At 40.1% G+C, this 18891-nt stretch overlaps 1 protein-coding gene across 1 annotated transcript; it reads right to left on the bottom strand.

The window, feature by feature from the left end:
• Positions 1-9648: 9648 nt before the first annotated feature.
• On the bottom strand, positions 9649-10587 carry LOC103733377 (olfactory receptor 5AN1-like). The gene has a single exon (XM_008832192.1). The coding sequence runs from the start codon at positions 10585-10587 to the stop codon at positions 9649-9651; it is 939 nt and encodes a 312-aa protein (XP_008830414.1).
• Positions 10588-18891: the final 8304 nt, after the last annotated feature.

Genomic DNA, 18891 nt, shown 5'->3' with positions numbered 1-18891 from the left:
AAAGCATCCCTACATTGGGTTCGTCCTCATTTTTCTTTTGTCTTCCAAGGCTGGACTAGTTGGCTGGGAAGAGTGGCTGGATACTCAGGTGAGGGTCCAGTGACCCTGCTTGGCACTCCTTTAGTGAATGAGTACAACCATCAATAAGCCCAATTGTGACTATGTTTAGCAATCAGGCTCAGCCAAAGTCGTGACGATGGTAGTTATTTCACGCAGAAGACACTGCTGTATAGCATCATCTTATTAAATGGACCTGGAATTAAAAAGGATTTGGTGCTAGGAGCCACATATGAGGGAGAACTATATCCAGAGGCATAGAAACACTGTTTAGATTTAAAAATGATTAGGGCACCCAAGTTTGTAAGGCCTTTGAATGAAACACTGTACCTGTGTGTTTTAATTAGGCATGCCAAAGACAAAACCAACAATTTTAGTACACAATGAAAAGAATGAGAAAGGAAAAAATTGAAATGGTCACAGTTTGAAATTGTCTTAACAAAAAAAATATTTGAAGACAATTATCATAGACACACAAGACATAATTATGTAAGTTCTCTACACATTGAAACATATAAAAAGGTGTAATATAATTACATGGGATTTTAAACAATACATGGAAACGATTGTCACAGACGAATATGACACAATTATATGAAAATAAGGTGCACCCCAAACAAACTACCTAATAAATTTGATTATGGTGAATTTTTGTAAAATCTGTAAGTAAGCACAACTGGAGTCATGAAGAAGGTAGCAGTTTGAATTTAGAAGAGAGTGCTATGTAGCATTATTTTTCTAAAAGAACATGGAATCTGAACAGAGATATAAAAGATTGGGTAATTAATACAACATGCTGAGCAGTTGTAACCAGGAATAACTATTTTCCTTCATCTAACATTTCTTTTTCTTTTATTCTTTACATAAAACATAATTATTTATTTTTTACATTTTTTAAAGAATAGCAATTCTTTTTAAAAATATTTTATTATTTTTATTTTATGTGTATGAGTGTATTGCCTGCATGTATGTGAGTGCACCCTTTTTGTGCAATGCCACAGAGGTCAGAAGAGGGCTTCGGAGTCCCCTGGAACTGGAGTTAAGGATGGTTCGTGGCCACCATGTGGGTGATGGAAATTGAACCCAGGTCCTCTGAAAGGGAAGTCAGTGCTCTTAACCACTGAGCCATCTCTCCAGGCCCCTATTTTTTTTTTACATTTTTAATTCACACAGATATGCTTTTTCAGGAAGAGGAGAAATTGGTATAGCAGTGTGTTTCTGATCTACCAGCTCCATAGCTTCAGCTATTTTAAATATCTTTTTTTTGCTTGTCTTTTTGCTTTTCTTTCTGTTATTGAAATTTTCCTTACACATTTGTGAGTTCATATAATGTGAGTAAATTATCTTAGCCTTTGTTTATCTCTTTGTGGCTATTTTCCCCAATTTTCTATTGGCCTTTTAACTTGATTTTATTGTGGTTTGGTATTAAAAAGAGTGATGTTTCTGTGGAAAAAAAAGGAAAATTATCAGCCTTTTTTTAAAAAAGAATCTGTATGTGTGTGTAGGTGCATATGTTGTGTGGGTGTCCACAGAGGCCAGAAGATGTTGTCCCTGGGAGCTGGCATTACAGGTGATTGTTAGCCAATCAATGTGAGTTCTAAGGTCCAAACTCCAGTCCTCTGCAAGAGCAGCAAGCTCTTTTAGGTGCTGAGCCATCTTTCAAATCCTGATGTTTTTTCCTTGTTGTATTCATGCTGAGATTTATTTTTAGTTTTGATGAGCTTTTGTACATTTCATTTCATTCAATAGTATTTAATCAAGTTTAGATGCCCTTTGTGGTAGTTTGAATGAAAATGCCCCACACAGGCTCCAAGTATTTGGACATTTTGTCTCCACTTGGTGACTCTGTTTTGGGAGGTCTTAGAAGGTGTGGCTGTCCTGGAGGAAGCACGTCATTGGGGGTGGGCTTACAGAGTTATTAAGCCTTACCAGATCTCCAGTTGCTCTGTTGCTTCCTATATCTGCTTGGAGATGTAGAGCCTAGCTTCCACTCCTCTGCCCACCATGTGGATTCTTGCTCCTTTGGAACCATAAACTCAAATATGCTCTTCCTTCTATAAATTGCTTTGGTCAGCGTTTCTATTACAGCAACACAGAAGTAACTAATACACCCTACCTCATCCATGCCACCTACCCTCACCCCCACCAGACCTCACATATTCCATTATACATTCTGAGTCATATCCAGTCAAGCATTTGTACTTATATGTCCTTCAGTGCAAATTCATCCACTTGAGTCTAGTTCGCCTATCTAAAGGTCATTGGTATGGCCTATGTTCTTTCACCCAATAGTGATCAGTCTCCAATATTTCCTGACCTGTCACCCATTTCCCTTGCTCTGTTCTGGATCCTTGAATGGTTGCATTGCCATGGGTCCTGTGCCCAATGCCACCATCGCTTTAAGTTAATATGTGCAAGTTTTCAGTGACATGAAAACCTTTGCTTCCCTATGCTCATGGACCAATCCTGGTTCTTACAGTCTTTCTGCCCCCACTTCCAAATTGGTCCCTGAGCCATGGGTAGATAGTCATGTCCAGGGACACACACTCTGAAGCCTCTTATTCTTTAAATATTGGCCAGTTGCAACTTTTATGTGCATTGTACTCTGTTGTATAAGAAGGCTTCACTGGTGAGAGTTGAGGAATGCACTAGATTTCAAATTTTAATTTTCTTGAAACTCCTAAGGAATTCATCAGACTTGCTGACAGGGCATAGGGTGATTTACTTATAGAGGAATGGGTACATCCCCCTCATTTACAGCTGCACTGGGAAGTCCACATGCAAATATAGATTGTATGACTTCCCTATAGCCGAGCAGAATGGCAAGAGAGGTCCCTCATGCTGTTCTCACCTATATCCTTAGCCCCTCCACCTCATGCAGCTAAGGTCAACAGATTGGGTGGGAGGGGTAACTGACTGGGAAGGAGGTGTGTCTATAGCTTGCCAGCATAGTGGTTGGAGAACACTTCCAGGTAACACTCTACCCCTTCCTCTGGCTCTTACACTCTTTCTGCCAACCTCTTTCTCAAAAGTTCCTGAGCCTTGGAGGGAGTGATATGTCTGGAATGATCTTACTTCCGTTGTGGAAAGACACTGAACTTTTGGGTCTCTGCATCATCTGTTTTCCATGGACTGTTGACCCATTTCAGTGGGATTACATCTACTATGAAAACAGAACCAGCTAGAAGCAAGAACCTCTAAACAGTGGCTGCTATAATAACTTAATCTTTGGGCATAAATACAAATGTGTGGATGGTACTTTAGCAGATGCATCACATCCATCTAACAAAACAGTGGCAGTGGCTTCCCCAGCGGGGCCTAAAACCTCCCCTCCCACAGGGGGTTGGCCTGGACTACAGAACCAGATGTGTGTTCTGCCCCGAGGAGTAGGCATTGCATCCAATCGAAAATTTGCTGGTTGTACATACACAAGACATGCCACTACTGCACTAGGAGGAACATCTTGTTTGGCATGTTGATAGTGTAGCACACAGGGTCTGTTGATGAGCAGAACTATAGGGGACAATTCTCTCACAGCCATCTGCATAGTGCCTTCTGGCAGTATGAAAGCTACCCATCCAGTGGCACAGAGTTTCCTGCTTAGTTCAAGCTTGACTCTCCCTCTCCTATGCTCACATCATGCAGGGTCTTCAGCAACAGGTTTTACTGTCCTCTTCCAGTGTATAACCAACATTACTGGCAATGGCCTTTATTGTTTGGGGGACTTCAAGGTCCCCTTTAGCCAACAGCTCATATGAGGTCAAATCACCCTTGGTACTGGGATTTTCATTTAACAACCATATGGCTTTTGGAAGGGCTTCCTTCCATCCCCATAGGATTCTTTCTGTGCTTAAGCCTTTTTTTTTTCCACTATGTATCAAGAAATATTTCCCTTTATTCCCATAGTTCTTTCTATAGCCCTCCTTCCCCTTGCCTTCTCCTTTAACTACCCCCTTTTACATATTTCTCCCTTGGTAACACCTTTCTCCTACTATTCTTCTATCTCAGGTTCCTTCTTTCCCTTTACCTCCCTGGTTTCCTTCCATATTCCTGGTTCCTGCGGTTACATTAGGATATGCATGCTGTCCTGGTTTGTTTCTCCACTGCTGTGACAAAACACTCTGACCAATACCAACTTGGGGAGGAAGGGGTTTATTCAGCCTACAACTCCCAGGTCACAGTTCATCAGGGAGCACAAGGTAGGAACTCGGGGCAGGAACCTGGAGGCAGGAGCTAGAGCACAGGCCATGGAGGAACACTGCTTACTGGTTTGCCCCCCTGGCCCTGCTCAGCCTGCTTTCTTATGCAACATAGGCCCACCTGCCAAGGGGTGGCACCACCCACAGTGGGCTGGGCCCTCCCACACCACTCATCAACAAGATACCCCTCAGACATGGCCACAGGCCAGTCCAATAGAGAAAATTCCCCCAATTGAGGCTCCCTCAACCCAGGTGTGTCAAGTTAACACTAAAGCTATCCAGCACACATGCACTTATAATGATTTGGTGCTGGGATCCACAAATGAGGGATATGTCTTTTGTTTTTCTGAGTCTGTGTTACTTCACTTAGTTTAACAGTTTCTAGATCCATCCATTTACCAGAAAATTTCATTATTTCATCTTTCTTTACTGCTGAGTATAACTCCATTGTGTAAATGTACCACATTTTCATTAACCACTTGTCAGTTGAGGGGCAGTTAGATTACTTCCAAATCTTAGCTATCATTAAAAGCTCAGCAACAACCATGGTTTTACATGTGTCTCTGCAATAAGATGAGTCCTTTTGGTATATGCCAAGGAGTGGTATAACTGGGTCATATGGTAAGTTCATTTTTAGCTTTTTAAGAGTTCTCCACAGTGATTTTCATAAGGGATGCATGAGCTTGCAATCCCTCCACCAGTGAATGAGCATTCCCCTTTCTCCACATCCTAGCCAGCATTTGGTATCATTTGTTCTCTTGATATTAGCCAATCTTACTGAGGGAAAATGAAACCTTAAGATGGTTTTAATTTGAATTTCCCTAATTATGAATGATGTTTAACTCCTTTTAAGATATGTTTAGCCATCTTTATTTCTTCCTCTGAGAACTCTCTGTTTAGATATTTAGCCCATCTTTTAATTGGATCCTTTGCTTTCCTGCTTCTTTGTTTTATAGTTCTTTAAATACTCTGGATGTTAAATCTTTATGATGTGTCACTGGAGATATTTTCCCACTCTGTGAGTTCTCTCTTCACTTTCTTGATTGTTTCTTTTGCTGTATAGAAGCTTTTTAGCTTAATGAGGTCCTACTTGTTGGTTGTTGATCTTAATTCCTGACCACTGGTGTCCAATTTAGAAAGTCCTATATATACTACACCTATATCTTGTAGGTTACTGCCAATATTTTCTTCTAGTAGTTTCAGAGTTTTGAGTTTCATATTGAGGTCTTTGATCCATTTGGAGTTGACTGTTGTGCAAAGTAAAAGATACTGATCTAATTTCATTCTTCTACATGTATCAGAATGAAGTGACCCTCTTTATCTCTTCTGATTACTTTTAGTTTGAAGTCTGTTTTGTCAGATATTAGAATTGCAGCCCCTGCTTGTTTTTTTAGAACCATTTGCTTGTAGTTTTTTCCTAGCCTTCTACCTTAAGATAGTACCTGTCCTTGAAGGCGAGATATGTTTCTTGCAGATTACAAGGATGAATTTTGTTTCTTAATCCATTCAAGTAGCCTGTGTCTTTTGACTGGTAATTTCATTCCATTAATATTTAAAGTTATTATTGAAAGATGTGAATTGGTTGCGAATTTTGTTTACTGTTTGCATTCTATGTATAATTTTGTGTTTCAACAATTATACCTTCATTTGGTTTTTTTCTTTTGCCCTTGTTCCATGTTGAGGACCCCTGCTGTGAAGTCATAGTCTCTCCATGTCCGGGTGGCCCACGGGCTCGGTTTCATATGCAGATGACTCCTTTCAGCAGAGTACCTGGCATCTTCCTAACTCTCCTTTGAAGTAGCCACCATAGAAAACATGGCCTCTGGCTCTGGAAATACCATGCTTTCCTGTGTGATTTTTCAAGCAGTCTGACAGTCTGGCAGCCTGGTGGGAGCCCATTTCCACACGCAAATGAGGCATCCCCAAAATACCTATCAGCTAAAGCTTTTACCACTGCCCCCACGGTATAAAATATCCCGGTCTTCTCTCAATAATTTGGAGCTAGAAGCGGAGCTGGAGCTAGACCAGGAACTGGGTCACTGAGACTTGGAATAAATAGCTGTAGCACTGAACCTGATTGGACTGAGTCTGTGTCTCCTGCCTGCAATCTAGTCTCCCCAGGGGGCAGCATTCCTCCTCACCGACTCACGGATCCCAGCTTCAGCCACCCCGTACTTTCCCGCGTGGTCCAGCAGCTGGTGGAACTCGCATATTGAGGAAAGTACACTGGTGAAATAAGGGCGGAAACATGGCTGGACAATGCTCCAGCAGCAGAGACCCACAGAGACACGGAGAAGCCCATGGGGCTAGACCCGCCATCCTCCAGGCCCACGGCGGAGAAGCCCGCGGACCCGCTGTGCCATTCCGGGAGTGTGCGCAGGGACCCCGAGAGCCCAGCGCGCTTGCCATAGTTGCATACTTGTTTCTTTCTCCATTCTTTGTATTGCTTCAACTATTCTTTGAAGGGCTGGTTTCATGGACATGTATTCTTTCAGTCTACTCATGCTGTGGAAGATTTTTCTTTCCCCTTCAACTATAATAGACATTTTTACTGGGTAAAATTTTCTGGGTTGGCATCTATGGTCATTTAGAACTGGGAATACTTTGGTCCAGGCTCTTCTGGCTTTCATAGTTTTCATTGACAAGGCAGTTGTGCTTGTGATGAATGTTCCTTTATACATGAGCTGTTTTCCTTTTGTATCTTTCAGTATTCTCTCTCTGTGCTGTACATTTAATGTTTTGTTCTATTCTATGCCATGGGGAGTTTCTTTTCTGGTCCTATCTACTTGGTGTTCTATGTTCTTCTTGTATTTGTATACAGATGCCTTTCCTCAATTTGGGGAAATTCTCTTCTACAATCTTGTTTAAGATCTGGAAATACCATTAACGTGAATTTCTTCTCCTTTCTCTATGCTTACAATGCATAATTTGGTCTTTTCATGGTGTCCCACATTCTCTGCATATTACATTCCTGTGTTTTTCTTAGATATTTCATAATCTTCACTTGAGCAGTCCAATTCTTCAACTCTATCATTGAGTTGATATTCTGTTTTTTGTTTCATTCATTCTATCAATGAGGCTTTTCCCTGTTATTTCAAATAGGCTTTTTGAGTTTTTCACTTCCTTCTTCATTTCAGCCTGAGTTTTCTTCAGTATTTCTCTTGCTTTTGTGAATTTAGTCAGAAGTTTATCCTATATTGTTTTAACTCTTTGATTTGTCTATCTGTGTGTTCTTTACATTTGTTGAATTCCTTGATCGAGTTCATGACTGTCCTTTTAAATTCTGTGTCCTGCATTGCGGGGGTCTCTCCCTCTCTTCACAGGTCGTTGGCCACTGGTCCACGAGGGCAGGGGGAGCAGAAGTGGCAAACGGAGTCAGGATGGTCAGTGAGCACTGATGGAAGAAAGCCCTTCTGGGGAGGCTGGTTTCATGGGGCAGTGAAACAGCAGTGATACAGCTCCAGACTCAGTGAAACAGCTCCGTTTATTCAGTGGGAGAACTAGAGAAATTATAGTGTGGAGGCAGTAGCCAAAGCCTCAGCTGATAGGTGCTCATAGTATGCTTTATTTACATGTGGCAGTGGGCTCCTGTCTTCCAAACTATCAGGCAATGCCTGATTATCATATAGAAAAAACCTGGGGGTAGTTTTTACTCCAGGTAACTATGCCAAAGGTCATGTTCCAAATAAGGTCAGGCATCTGTGCTTGGTGGCACTTTCCAGGTAAGCCAGGAAGAGAGCAGGAGGCCCCCTGCTGAAAAGGGGAGTCCTTCCATTTGACCCAAGCCCCTTAGGGCTATCCAGACATGGAGAACTACAACCCTAACAGCAGGGTTTCCCAACACTGCATTATTTCTAGGTGGTTCTTCTTGAAGAACTCTTCTGTAGGACAAGTGGAGTTTGGTGGAAACATACTGTTTTGGTTTTCCATATTATTATTTTTCCATTGTGATATTGGCATGTGGATTTCTTTTGTTGTTTGTGATTGTGGTATGAAAGTCAAGCCATCCTTTGTTGAAGTCTCCTTCTGTTTGTATTATTGATGTGCCTTTCTTGTTTTCTTATATGGTAAGTAAAGCTTGTTGGTCTAGGTTTCAGGTTCTCTCAGATTTTATATTGGAGGGAACTGATGGCTTCAACTCATCTACTCAGGAGCTCCCACAGAGGCCCAAGTCAGGCTCCAGTGAGGTACACTCAGCCTTCCTTGAAATGCCTGGACCCCTACTAGCAGGCACTCTCAGCACAATTTGGGAAGTTTTTCTATAGGGAGGTGCGATTTAGGCACTGTCAGGCAGTCTGCTGAACTCTGGGCATCTACTGTTGGTCAGAGCAATCTAGCCCAGGTGAAGTGGGAAGGGCCTCACATAGTCCCAATTAGAGGGTGGGCACAACTTGACTTGGGGAAGCACACCACCAGGAGATCCAGGCACTCTCAGGCAGTCCACCAAGGTCTGGGCCCCTATGGTAGGTCAAAGACGTCTATCCCTGGAGAAGTGGGAGTGGCCTCACAGGTCCCAATGCAGAGGGTTGAGATGGGAACAATTTGGAGAATCTCACCACCAGGAGGAGGTAGGATTCAGGCACTCCCAGGCAATCTGCTAAGGTCTCGGCCCCTATGGTTGGGCAGAGAGGTCTAGCTCTGGCAAAATTGGAAGGGGCCTCACATGGTCCCAATGCAGAGGGGTGGGCACAGAGTGATTTAAGAATGTCTAAATAGTGACAGCTGTGATTTGGGGAAGCTCACTACAACAGAAATACTGAATCCAGACACTCTCGGGTGGTCTTCTAAGATCGCAGCCCCTACTGTGCATGATGGAGTTCTTATTAATCTGGAACAAAAGCCTAATAAACCCTTCCTTCTATATGTTGCCTTGCACATTGAATTTTAGCACAGCAGCAGAAAGTATTTAATACACTGAGTTTCTTCTTTAAAACTGTGCTTTAATGACAACATCAATTATTATCTATGTATAAGAGTTCTGAACAGTCACCAATGCAGTCAATTCCTGGAACATAGAATTTCCCAGGGACCTCACACACCTAACACAGCATCAGAATGCTACTCTCAGATATTATCGTCAATTTCTCACCGCCACCTCCTGGGTCCATCTAAACTAATCAAAAGGTGAATCTTTGTGTTGTTGTTGAAATATCCTCTTATAAACTCTAAGTAGATTTTGTCATGTACATAAAGTCATGTGATCCATGGGGGAACCAGAATGTGTTTCTGAACATGTTGTTGGCTACTGATTTTTATTGGAATGTTGAATGTTTCAGATAAATATTTCTTCTTACAAAATCTCATGAATTTCATGAATTCCACTCAGGTGTAGTTTATTGTCGATGGTTTTTCTGACAGGTCAAAAGTGTCCAAAATCTATAAATCTGACACTTTAACAGATGCCTGTCTTCTTCCGCAGCCTTTTCATGCCATCTTTGATTTCATTGTTCCTCAGACTATAAATCAAGGGGTTCAACATGGGAATAACCACAATATAGAACATGGAAGTAAATCTGTCAAAGCTAGAGGAAACCCCAGAGCTTGAACGCAAAAAGACAAAGACACCAGATGTATAAAACAGGGAAACAGCTGTCAGGTGAGAAGCACAGGTGTTGAATGCCTTGAACCTGCCTTTAGTGGCTGTGATCTTCATGATGGACAAGATGATACAGACATAAGATATCACAATAATTAAGGCATTCATTATCCCAAAGACTGTTGCTATCATTACAAACAGGACTTCTGCAAAGAAAGAGTCAGTGCAGGAAAGATGTATGAGCTGGGTTATATCACAGAAGAAGTGCCTGATGACATTAGGTCCACAGAATTGGAGCTGTAGCAAGGCACAAATCTGAGGTAATGAACTTGTGAGTCCTCCCATATATGATCCCATCACCATCCAAACACAGAGAGTGGAAGACATGATGGAAGAATAGAGCAGAGGGTTACAAATGGCAGCATACCTGTCATAGGCCATGGCTGTCATGAGGCAAGATTCACTTGTCACCAGCATTGAAAAGAAGAAATATTGAACTGCACATCCCACAAAGCTGATAGTTTTCTTTTCCTGGAAGAAACTGAAAAGCAGTTTAGGGACTGTGGAGGTTACATAGCAGAGGTCTATGAAGGACAGATTACTGAGGAAGAAGTACATGGGGGTGTGGAGGTGGGAATCCATCCTTATTAAAACAATGAGGCACAGGTTCCAGGTCAGAGTTGTGATATATATGAGCAGGAATACGATGAAGAGCAGTGCTGTGATTCTGGGGAAATCTGAGAATCCCAGGAGGATGAATTCGGTGATCTCGGTAATATTTCCTCCTCCCTTCATTGTCTCAGTGCTTCTAACATGAGAAAGAAGACAAGAAACCATGTTGTTGACCCAGGTAAAACTGTTCTGTCACCATTTTCATATCTCTCTTTTCTCTAATGAACCCTGAGAAGACGTGTTTCAACTATCCTTCTATGGGAAGACCCAGCCTTTCTTCTCCAGTTGTCAATAATAATCATGTAAGAATCTTGATTTTTCAATTGCTTCATGGAATTTCACGAGACTGAAAGAAGGTCTTAAAAATCTTCTGACCTCTGCAATATTGCATGACATGGGTGCACTCACATACATGTGGGTGGTGCACTCAGACGCATAAAATTTTAAAAAATAATAAATAAAATATTTTTTAAAATCTGACTACAATACAGATGTCTGATTTGAGGCTACACACTACAAAGTTTCTTATTCTCTGCATTTTTATGAGTTGAGGATCTATGTAATAGTCTCCATCTATTGCAAAAGAGGCTTCTTTACAGAGGGACAACAACTACACTTATCTGTGAATAGAGGTTAAGAATTTAGAATGTGGCAAGCAATTTGCTTTGGTTTAGGAGGGTAGATGTAGTAGGCCTTAATGTAAAGTCTATTACTGAGTACATGTGATTAGAATAATCAAAAAGGAGGACAATAAATTCCAAGGGAAATATAGGTAGGAGTAGTTGGAGGGGGGAAGGGGGCTGGTAATGAGGCAAATATAGTAATTACATGTGAAATTCTCAATTTTTTTAAAAATTTGAAAGTTATCAAAAAATCGGAATAATTTTTACAACAATAATTGATGCTGTTGCAGAGGACTGGGGTTCAGTTCCCAGCATGTACATGACAGCTAACTATCCCTATCTGTAACTCCAGTTCCAGGGGATCCAATGCCCTCTTATGGCCTCTAAAGGCACTGCATTCACATGGTGCATTTGCATACATGCAGGGAGAATACTCATATACATAAAAATAAAAGTGCATTAAATTTTTAAAAAGTTGTGATAAATAAGTATTTGTACCAATGTTTGAAATTAACAACTTGTTCATAGCAATTCTGATAAGGTGGCTGGTAGGTGACTCTGTGTAGGGGGATGGATTAAGAAGGACCAGAACCTGAGTGTGATCCCAGCTCCCACATTAAACTCTGGACTTGGAGTGAACTGAGAGCTCCATTAATATTCTCTCTACACCCTGTTCTGCTATGTTCCATGAACCTTTGGTGCAGAGGTTTCATTGTAGATGTGTAACTTAAGGCTGGACATCTAGCAGACACTCGTTCTCTGTGTTTTATCTATTCTAGAAATCTGTATTAGTCTCTGATGCAAAAAGAAGCTTCTTTGCTTTCTCAAATTTCACCAGCAAAGCTTCCTCATGCAACAGAAGGTGATTAACACAGAAAGCCACAACTGGGAAAAATGTAGAGAATAAGAAACTATAGAGTGTGTGTCCCTAGTTCAGACTCCTACATTAAATCTCTGCTACCCAGGCTCAGGGACCATTGTGAAAGATGGTTGGAGGGACTGCAAGAGCCAAGGTTTTTGGAAGACCACAAGGAAACAAGAGTTTTCCAGGTGACTAGAAGCTTGTCCATATGAAATTACACAATGATTACGGCATGCACAAGACCTATGCAAATGCACAAAATTCAATAAAAATATATATACCCAAGTCCTGAATCAGAAGGATCCAGGGTGCTCACTGGCAAGCCACCCAAGCCTAATAAGGAAAACCGAGGTCATAGTTAGAGACCCTGTCTCAATAAACATGGGAAATGGCTCCCGAGGAATAACATCTCAAACTGCCCTGTGTTCTCCACCTACACATACATACATGCACTAATACACACATAGCCCCCTCTGCCTATTCACATACACACCAAGGAATAAAGATAAAAGAACCCCTAATATTCCATATAGAACTGCCACTTCATCATAGCCATGAAAATAGAAAAATCAAACAAACAAACCTTGGAAATAAATTCATGTACTGCAAAGCTAGAGAGATGGCTCAGTGGCTAAGAGCCCTGGCTGCTCTTCCTGAGGATCCTGGTTTGATTCCTAGGACTCACACTAACAACCATCTGTAACTCCAGTTCAAGGGGCTTCCAATGCCTTCTACTGTTCTCCTCAGGCATTGCACGACATGAGTTCACATACATCCATGCAGGCAATACAATCATACACAAAATTAAAAGACTTAAAAAATTATGTATTGATATGAATTTATCATGTGAAAGCAGTCAGTAATCACAAACTCATAGCCACCTTTCCAGCTCCTCATTTTGATTTTTAAATTGTATTTATTTTCTGGGTGTGGTAGCACGTACTTTTAATCCCAGTACTCCAGAGGAGGAGCCAGGCAGATATCTCTGAGTTTGAGGTCAGCCTGGCCTACATAGGGAGTTCCATGCAGAACTACAAAGTGAGACACTGAACCCTACCAATTACACTTTTTTTATTTGCATGCACACTATGCAAGATACATCATACATGTGTAGGACAGAAAACAACTTGTAAGAGTTAGTTCTCTCTTACTAAGGTCAGGCTTGGGGACAAGTGCTTTAACCAAGTGAACCACCTACCATCCCTCAACAACCATAATAAAACAGTAATTTTTATTTTCTATTATTAGAGACTGTCTTCTTTTGAACTGCATGGAAGGACAAGCTCACAGCAACTTTTAAGGGTCTAATATCTTAGGTTTGATAACATTTCCATTTTGTGAACCTGGTGCTTAGCAGTTTGCAAAGAAAATTTTCCAAGGTTTTGGAATAAATATTTTAGAAGAAGGAGAAAATATACAAAAAGTTCTGGTTTCAGAAATGAAGCTAAGAATATCACATTTATGTTTAAATTTAATTATTCTTTCATGAACTCCAGAATCTTTCAGTTTATGCTCAGAGTGATGTTAACATAATACTTCATATAGCTTATCTATTGTCAGTTAGATTTAATAAAAAAATCTTTGAATTATTCAATTTCTCCTAGATTTCAAAAATTGGATCAATTCACTTAAAATAAGAAACTTCTGATCTACGAGTTCATTAAATTTCATCATTACTTTAGTGTATACTGATGACTGTCCAGCTGTGTTTTATGTATACTGTGATATCCCACTAACCCTAGAAACAAAAGAAGAATCAGGTCATTTTCTCCTTATTCAAAATACAACTACACTAAAGTTTTATCTTGTTATAATTTGTCAAAATAAAGTTTAAAAATTCTAAATATATTGACTCTTTTTGAGGAGCATTTTACATGAGTTTGCCATATCTCAAGGCAGTCTGGAGAAGTGGCTCACTTAAAGATTAGTTGGATATTTTGCTGTTCAAAACACTTTCCAATTCTAGACACATAAATACATGATTACCTTGAGAAGGAGTTTGAGGATGAGAGCAGGTAAAGCTGAGGCTGCTGTTCAATGAGAACTCAAGCAAAAAAGCTTCTACAGAACAATCAGACCAGCACTCCTGGCCTGGAGTGGGCATCTCTGGTGTCTGTGCTGCCCAGGCTGGGGTTTCTAGATTCCTAGGTTCAACATGGAAATACAGCTGTCTGAAATACACTCATGGACTAATGGACTCTATGTGAGAAATCTGTATGATCATCACAGCTTATTTCTCTCTAACTTCTCAGAAATCATGATTCAAAGATCTTTCCTTACATAGAAATGAAATTATTATGATTTCCAAAGCAAAGTCCTCAAGTACAAGAACTATGTAAGTGTCCTTCACGTAGAAAAAAAATGGGAAATAGTCACACATGTTTTTATCTTAGGAAATTGTCTTGGAAACTCAGGAAATTATTCTTTTTGACTCAACTCTTAAATACTGAATTCCCATTTTATTGGTTAACATAAAAAAGATAAAAAGATCAAGTTCAAGGCCATATACTTATGAAATTACATACCTAGAATTCAGCACCATCAACTATCCACAGTAGCATGGGGAAGCTTGAAATTATTCCTTTATAGGTCAGAGATTTTTGGTGAGACAAGAGAAAATCCAAGGAAGAGCCTTAAGTTGAAGGTGAGGGAGTAAGTTGAAGGAAGAAATAAATAATGGGAAATGAGATTCAAAATGCTCTGTGCCCATGGCATTTACAGGAGGACTCCCTTACTGAGATAGTGTGGAAGCCACCATTTTCTGTTTTCTTCTGACCTTGATTGAGATAGAAGGAGACAGAGTTCTTGGCAAATGTTGAGATTGCATATTTATTTATCAAAGTAATTTTTCTATGGGCTTAGTGCACTCCTGGATGGGTTCTTTTGGCCACAAAACTGACTGTCAATTTGTAGTAGAAGAGATGGTCACACTGGGATCCCTTAATTATACCACTGAGAGAAAAGTTGGAGGGGGAAGCCAATTACAGAGAGAAGACATTGCTGGTATTTGCTCTCTGGTTTCTGGTTGTTCCAGAGTGGCTGTCCTGGAGTGGCTGTCCCTGATGGGTTCAGGCCCAGCACTGCCATGTCCATTCTGAATCTAAGTTCATTTTCTGTATTCGTATCAGAATAACAGGATTATAGTTTGTCTTATTACCCTTGGAGTAATTTCAACTGGCTGGAGAGGACACAGAGATGGCTCTAGTCCCAAGTTCTCAATTTGTAACTGGAGAACCTGAGGCCATAGATGCTCAAGATGATATAATCAGATAGTAGTAATATTGATTGACTGATAATAGTTAATTAGCTATGTATATATTTCACTACTTACAAATCACTTTCATTTCTGATGCATATGTTTTCTCAAACTCTTGGTCTAAATCAACTAGCATAGCAACCCTGCAAAGCAGATACAGTAATATTTCTCATGCATGTGTAAAGAAAACATGTCATTAAGGAACAGGACAAAACAAATTCAAGACAGTCACAACTTAGGATTTAAGCTATGAGAGCTAATATCCATCAATTTGAGTTGAATTCTGGTTGGTAGTTGAGGGATATATGATCTTGAGCAAATTTATATCTCAAAGTTTAAGTATTTTTACCAAAGAAATCAGCCTAAAAGTGCTAGCTAATTCATAGAGTAACCCTTATTGAAACCTCATCTATCCAGAGGTAAATGCTATTATGACATTGGGGAAATTATAGCAATATTCATTAAATATACATTAAATAAATGGGATGTTAGCCTGACAAAATGATTCAGAGGGTAAAGGCTCTTGCCACTGAACCTGATAACCTGAGATTGATCCCTGGGACCCAAATGGTGGAAGGAGAGTATCAGCTTCCAAAAGTTGTCCTTTGATCTATATATGTGTGCCATGGTATGAGTAGACACACACACACACACACACACACACACACACACACACAATAGGTAAATGTAATAAAATTACAAAAACATTACAGAGACACATTGCCCCTGGTTCTTGAGTGCTAGCATTAAAGGCAAGAATGACCATGAACTGCTAAATTTGTCTTAAATAAGTATTATAGAAACAGAAGTTTTCGCCTATATTGTGTCTGCTTTCTTGCTCACAAACTATCTTCATTCTCCCTCTCTCTCTCTTTCTCTCTCTCTCTCTCTCCCTCTCTCTCTCTCTCTCTTTCTGTAATTTATCCTTTCTTTTCTACTGAGTATTGCTCCATTCTGTGACCACATGACAACTCATCCTCTCCAGGACCGGTAGATATTTCCTCTTTCCCCTCAGAAGGGAAATATCTATTCCCTATTACTGTTAATGCTACTATGATCATGTGTTTTAGTGCCTTCCTTGTAAGCAGATGGAAGGTTCCCTAAGTACACATGGAAGACTGCAGTTGTCAAGTTGAATTTGGGTGTATACCTTCAACTTCCTCAGATCCAACCTTTTTCTCAGCGAGATTGTGTGAGTTCTCTTCTCACCAGTGGTGCCTGACAGTCTCTGCTGCTCAAAACTTTTCCAACACCTCCAATGACCAACTGCTAACATTGTTCATAGTGAAAGATCAAATTAGGGTGTTAACTTCCAGTTCACTACCTGATAATTAGGCTGAACAACTTTTCACATCATTATAGACAAAATATATCACATATTTATATAACATGCTTGGCTAAAATATCTATTCATTTTTCCTCGGGCATTATTCTGTCTTCTGTTTCTGGATTATGCTTAGTATTTCTCCCAGTATTCTCAAAGCAAGTCTTTTGTCAGGTGTGTGTCTCAAACACCTTCTCTCAGCTGTGTCTTATAATTTCATATTTGTATAAGATGATTTTGTTTGCTGTGTATCTATGATGCCACCATGCTTTGATTCATTATTTGGAAATGATATTGTTTCTACAACTGTAAGAACACAGAACAATAAAATGAAAGTAATCAAAATGCATCTATCATGGCATAGTATTTTGTGGCAATTTATACACACTATCATAATATTCCTGTACTTTACAGGTCAGAAAATAAAGTTTCAGAGATGGTCATTTGTCATGTGGGAAAGGGGTCCCTATCTGCAGACTGCCAGCCACACTGCTGTTCCCAAGGGAACGAGTTCTCATCTCTGTAGTTCCAAGGCGTGAGGCATACTGCTTAACTTCCTGTAGGGACTCAGTTGATGCTAAATACTTCAATGTTTTTGGCTCTGAAGGTGAACTCCTCTTGATGACTATCTGTGGAGGTGACACTATATCAGTATATCTGAGGAAGAGCCTTGTGGGAAGCTTTCCCAACAATACTTCATCTTCTTCCTTTTATCTCTGTGAAACTTGGAGAATCTCGGTGGTTTTTCTTCCTCCTGGTACGACATCTTCTGGAGATTGCTTTGATAAGACTAGAGTTCTAGCATATGAAAAAATGATGTATACAAGGAATATAATGTCTCACAAGTAACACAGCTACTCAGTGGTGAAAACAGGAATATTTATCTTAATTAGTGTCTTTCCACTGCACATTCACATCTGTATTCTCCTTAAAACAGGTAGTCTTGGCTCATAAATTATTTTCATATAGCTATTAAAACTCTCTGGGAGATAAATTCTTAGAAATAGAAAAGAAATTTCCTACTTACAATATGTGTAGATAGCAAAGAGAAGTGTGTGTGTGTGTGTGTGCGTATGTGTGTATGTGTGTGTCTGTGTCTGTGTTCATGTGTGTGGACTTGTATGAAATGCCAGAGGACAACCTCAGGTATCATTCAGGAGCCATCCACCTTATTTGGGGCAGGGGTTCTCACTATACCTGGGGCTCACCACTTAGGATAGACTGGCTGGCTAATAAACTTCAAGGATCTGCCTGTCCCTCCTTCAAGCATATTATGTCAAATCTGCCTTTTTATGTGAGTTCTGGGTATCAAACTGGGTTCCTCATGACTGCGAGTTACAAACTGAGCTATCTTCTTAGCCCAAAAAAAGAAAAATTTTATTTCTCACTCATCAATTATTAATGAAATGTGTAAGTTTACATTCAGGCCATCTAGAATATGTTCTGTTTGAGCCCAAATTATTCAAGAGTTTTTACTTCTCCCTTACACTACAGATCTACATCAATTGCCTTGCACTCTTTTATATCTAAAATGCAAAATTTAGCATTTTTATTAGTAAAATTTGTTCTTTCTGAATTTCATACATATTCACATATACATAAGGCATTCTGATGACTCTTACCTCACCCTCTCCCATGCATTTCTTCTACCCCTGTGTATTCCCCTCTTCACAACTAATGTTTGTCTCACAGTGGTGTATATACATTTAGTTCTATAACCTCTGAACTTCTACAGGGCCATCTACATGACCATGTGTTTGGAATTATCCTTTGGAGATTGGTGAGCTCATCCCTGGGCAAGCAACTGAAGAACCAATGCTCCCTCTCTCAGAATCTATCAATAAAGAAATCTAGATTTTTAAATTTTTTTAATGAAAATCTAAAGCCTAGAAATATTTGATGAGAACCTTTCTTGTTTGTCCTTTCATCCTTACAACTACACTAATAAATTTATCTAGAAACCCCAGAGGGATGCCTGGGAGATTGACTGGTTCCCTTGGTCTATGTGGAATTGCTAAGAGAAAGCTAAATATCACATTTCAGTCCCATACACCAACCTGGATGATTTAACTAAGTTTACAGTCAGTAACCAGAGTACCCAGTCTTTGTCAGGAGCATCTCTGAAAAGAAATGATATTTTTGCTTTCCCAGGGTAGTTATTTGAATGAGAATTTCACAGAGGTTCCAAGTATTTGAACAATTTGTTTCCGTTTGGTGGTAGCATTTTAGGAGGATTAGGAACTTTGACCAAGCTGAAAGTAGTCTGTCACTGGGGGTGTGATTTAGCCTTGCCTCATTTCCGGTTTGTCTCTGCTTGGTTCCTGTGCCTGCTTGAAGATGTGAGCCCTCCGCTTTCTGCTCC

This window comes from Nannospalax galili, unplaced genomic scaffold (assembly GCF_000622305.1).
Source record: "Nannospalax galili isolate Female #2095 unplaced genomic scaffold, S.galili_v1.0 scaffold936, whole genome shotgun sequence".
NCBI classification, from domain to species: Eukaryota; Metazoa; Chordata; class Mammalia; order Rodentia; family Spalacidae; genus Nannospalax; species Nannospalax galili.
Note: the sequence above shows the minus strand (reverse complement) of the source record. Positions and strands in the feature narration are given on the sequence as shown.

Bases quoted from the DNA above. Each gene is read 5' to 3' on its own strand.
- LOC103733377 (XM_008832192.1), bottom strand. From the start codon at position 10,587: ATGAAGGGAGGAGGAAATATTACCGAGATCACCGAATTCATCCTCCTG.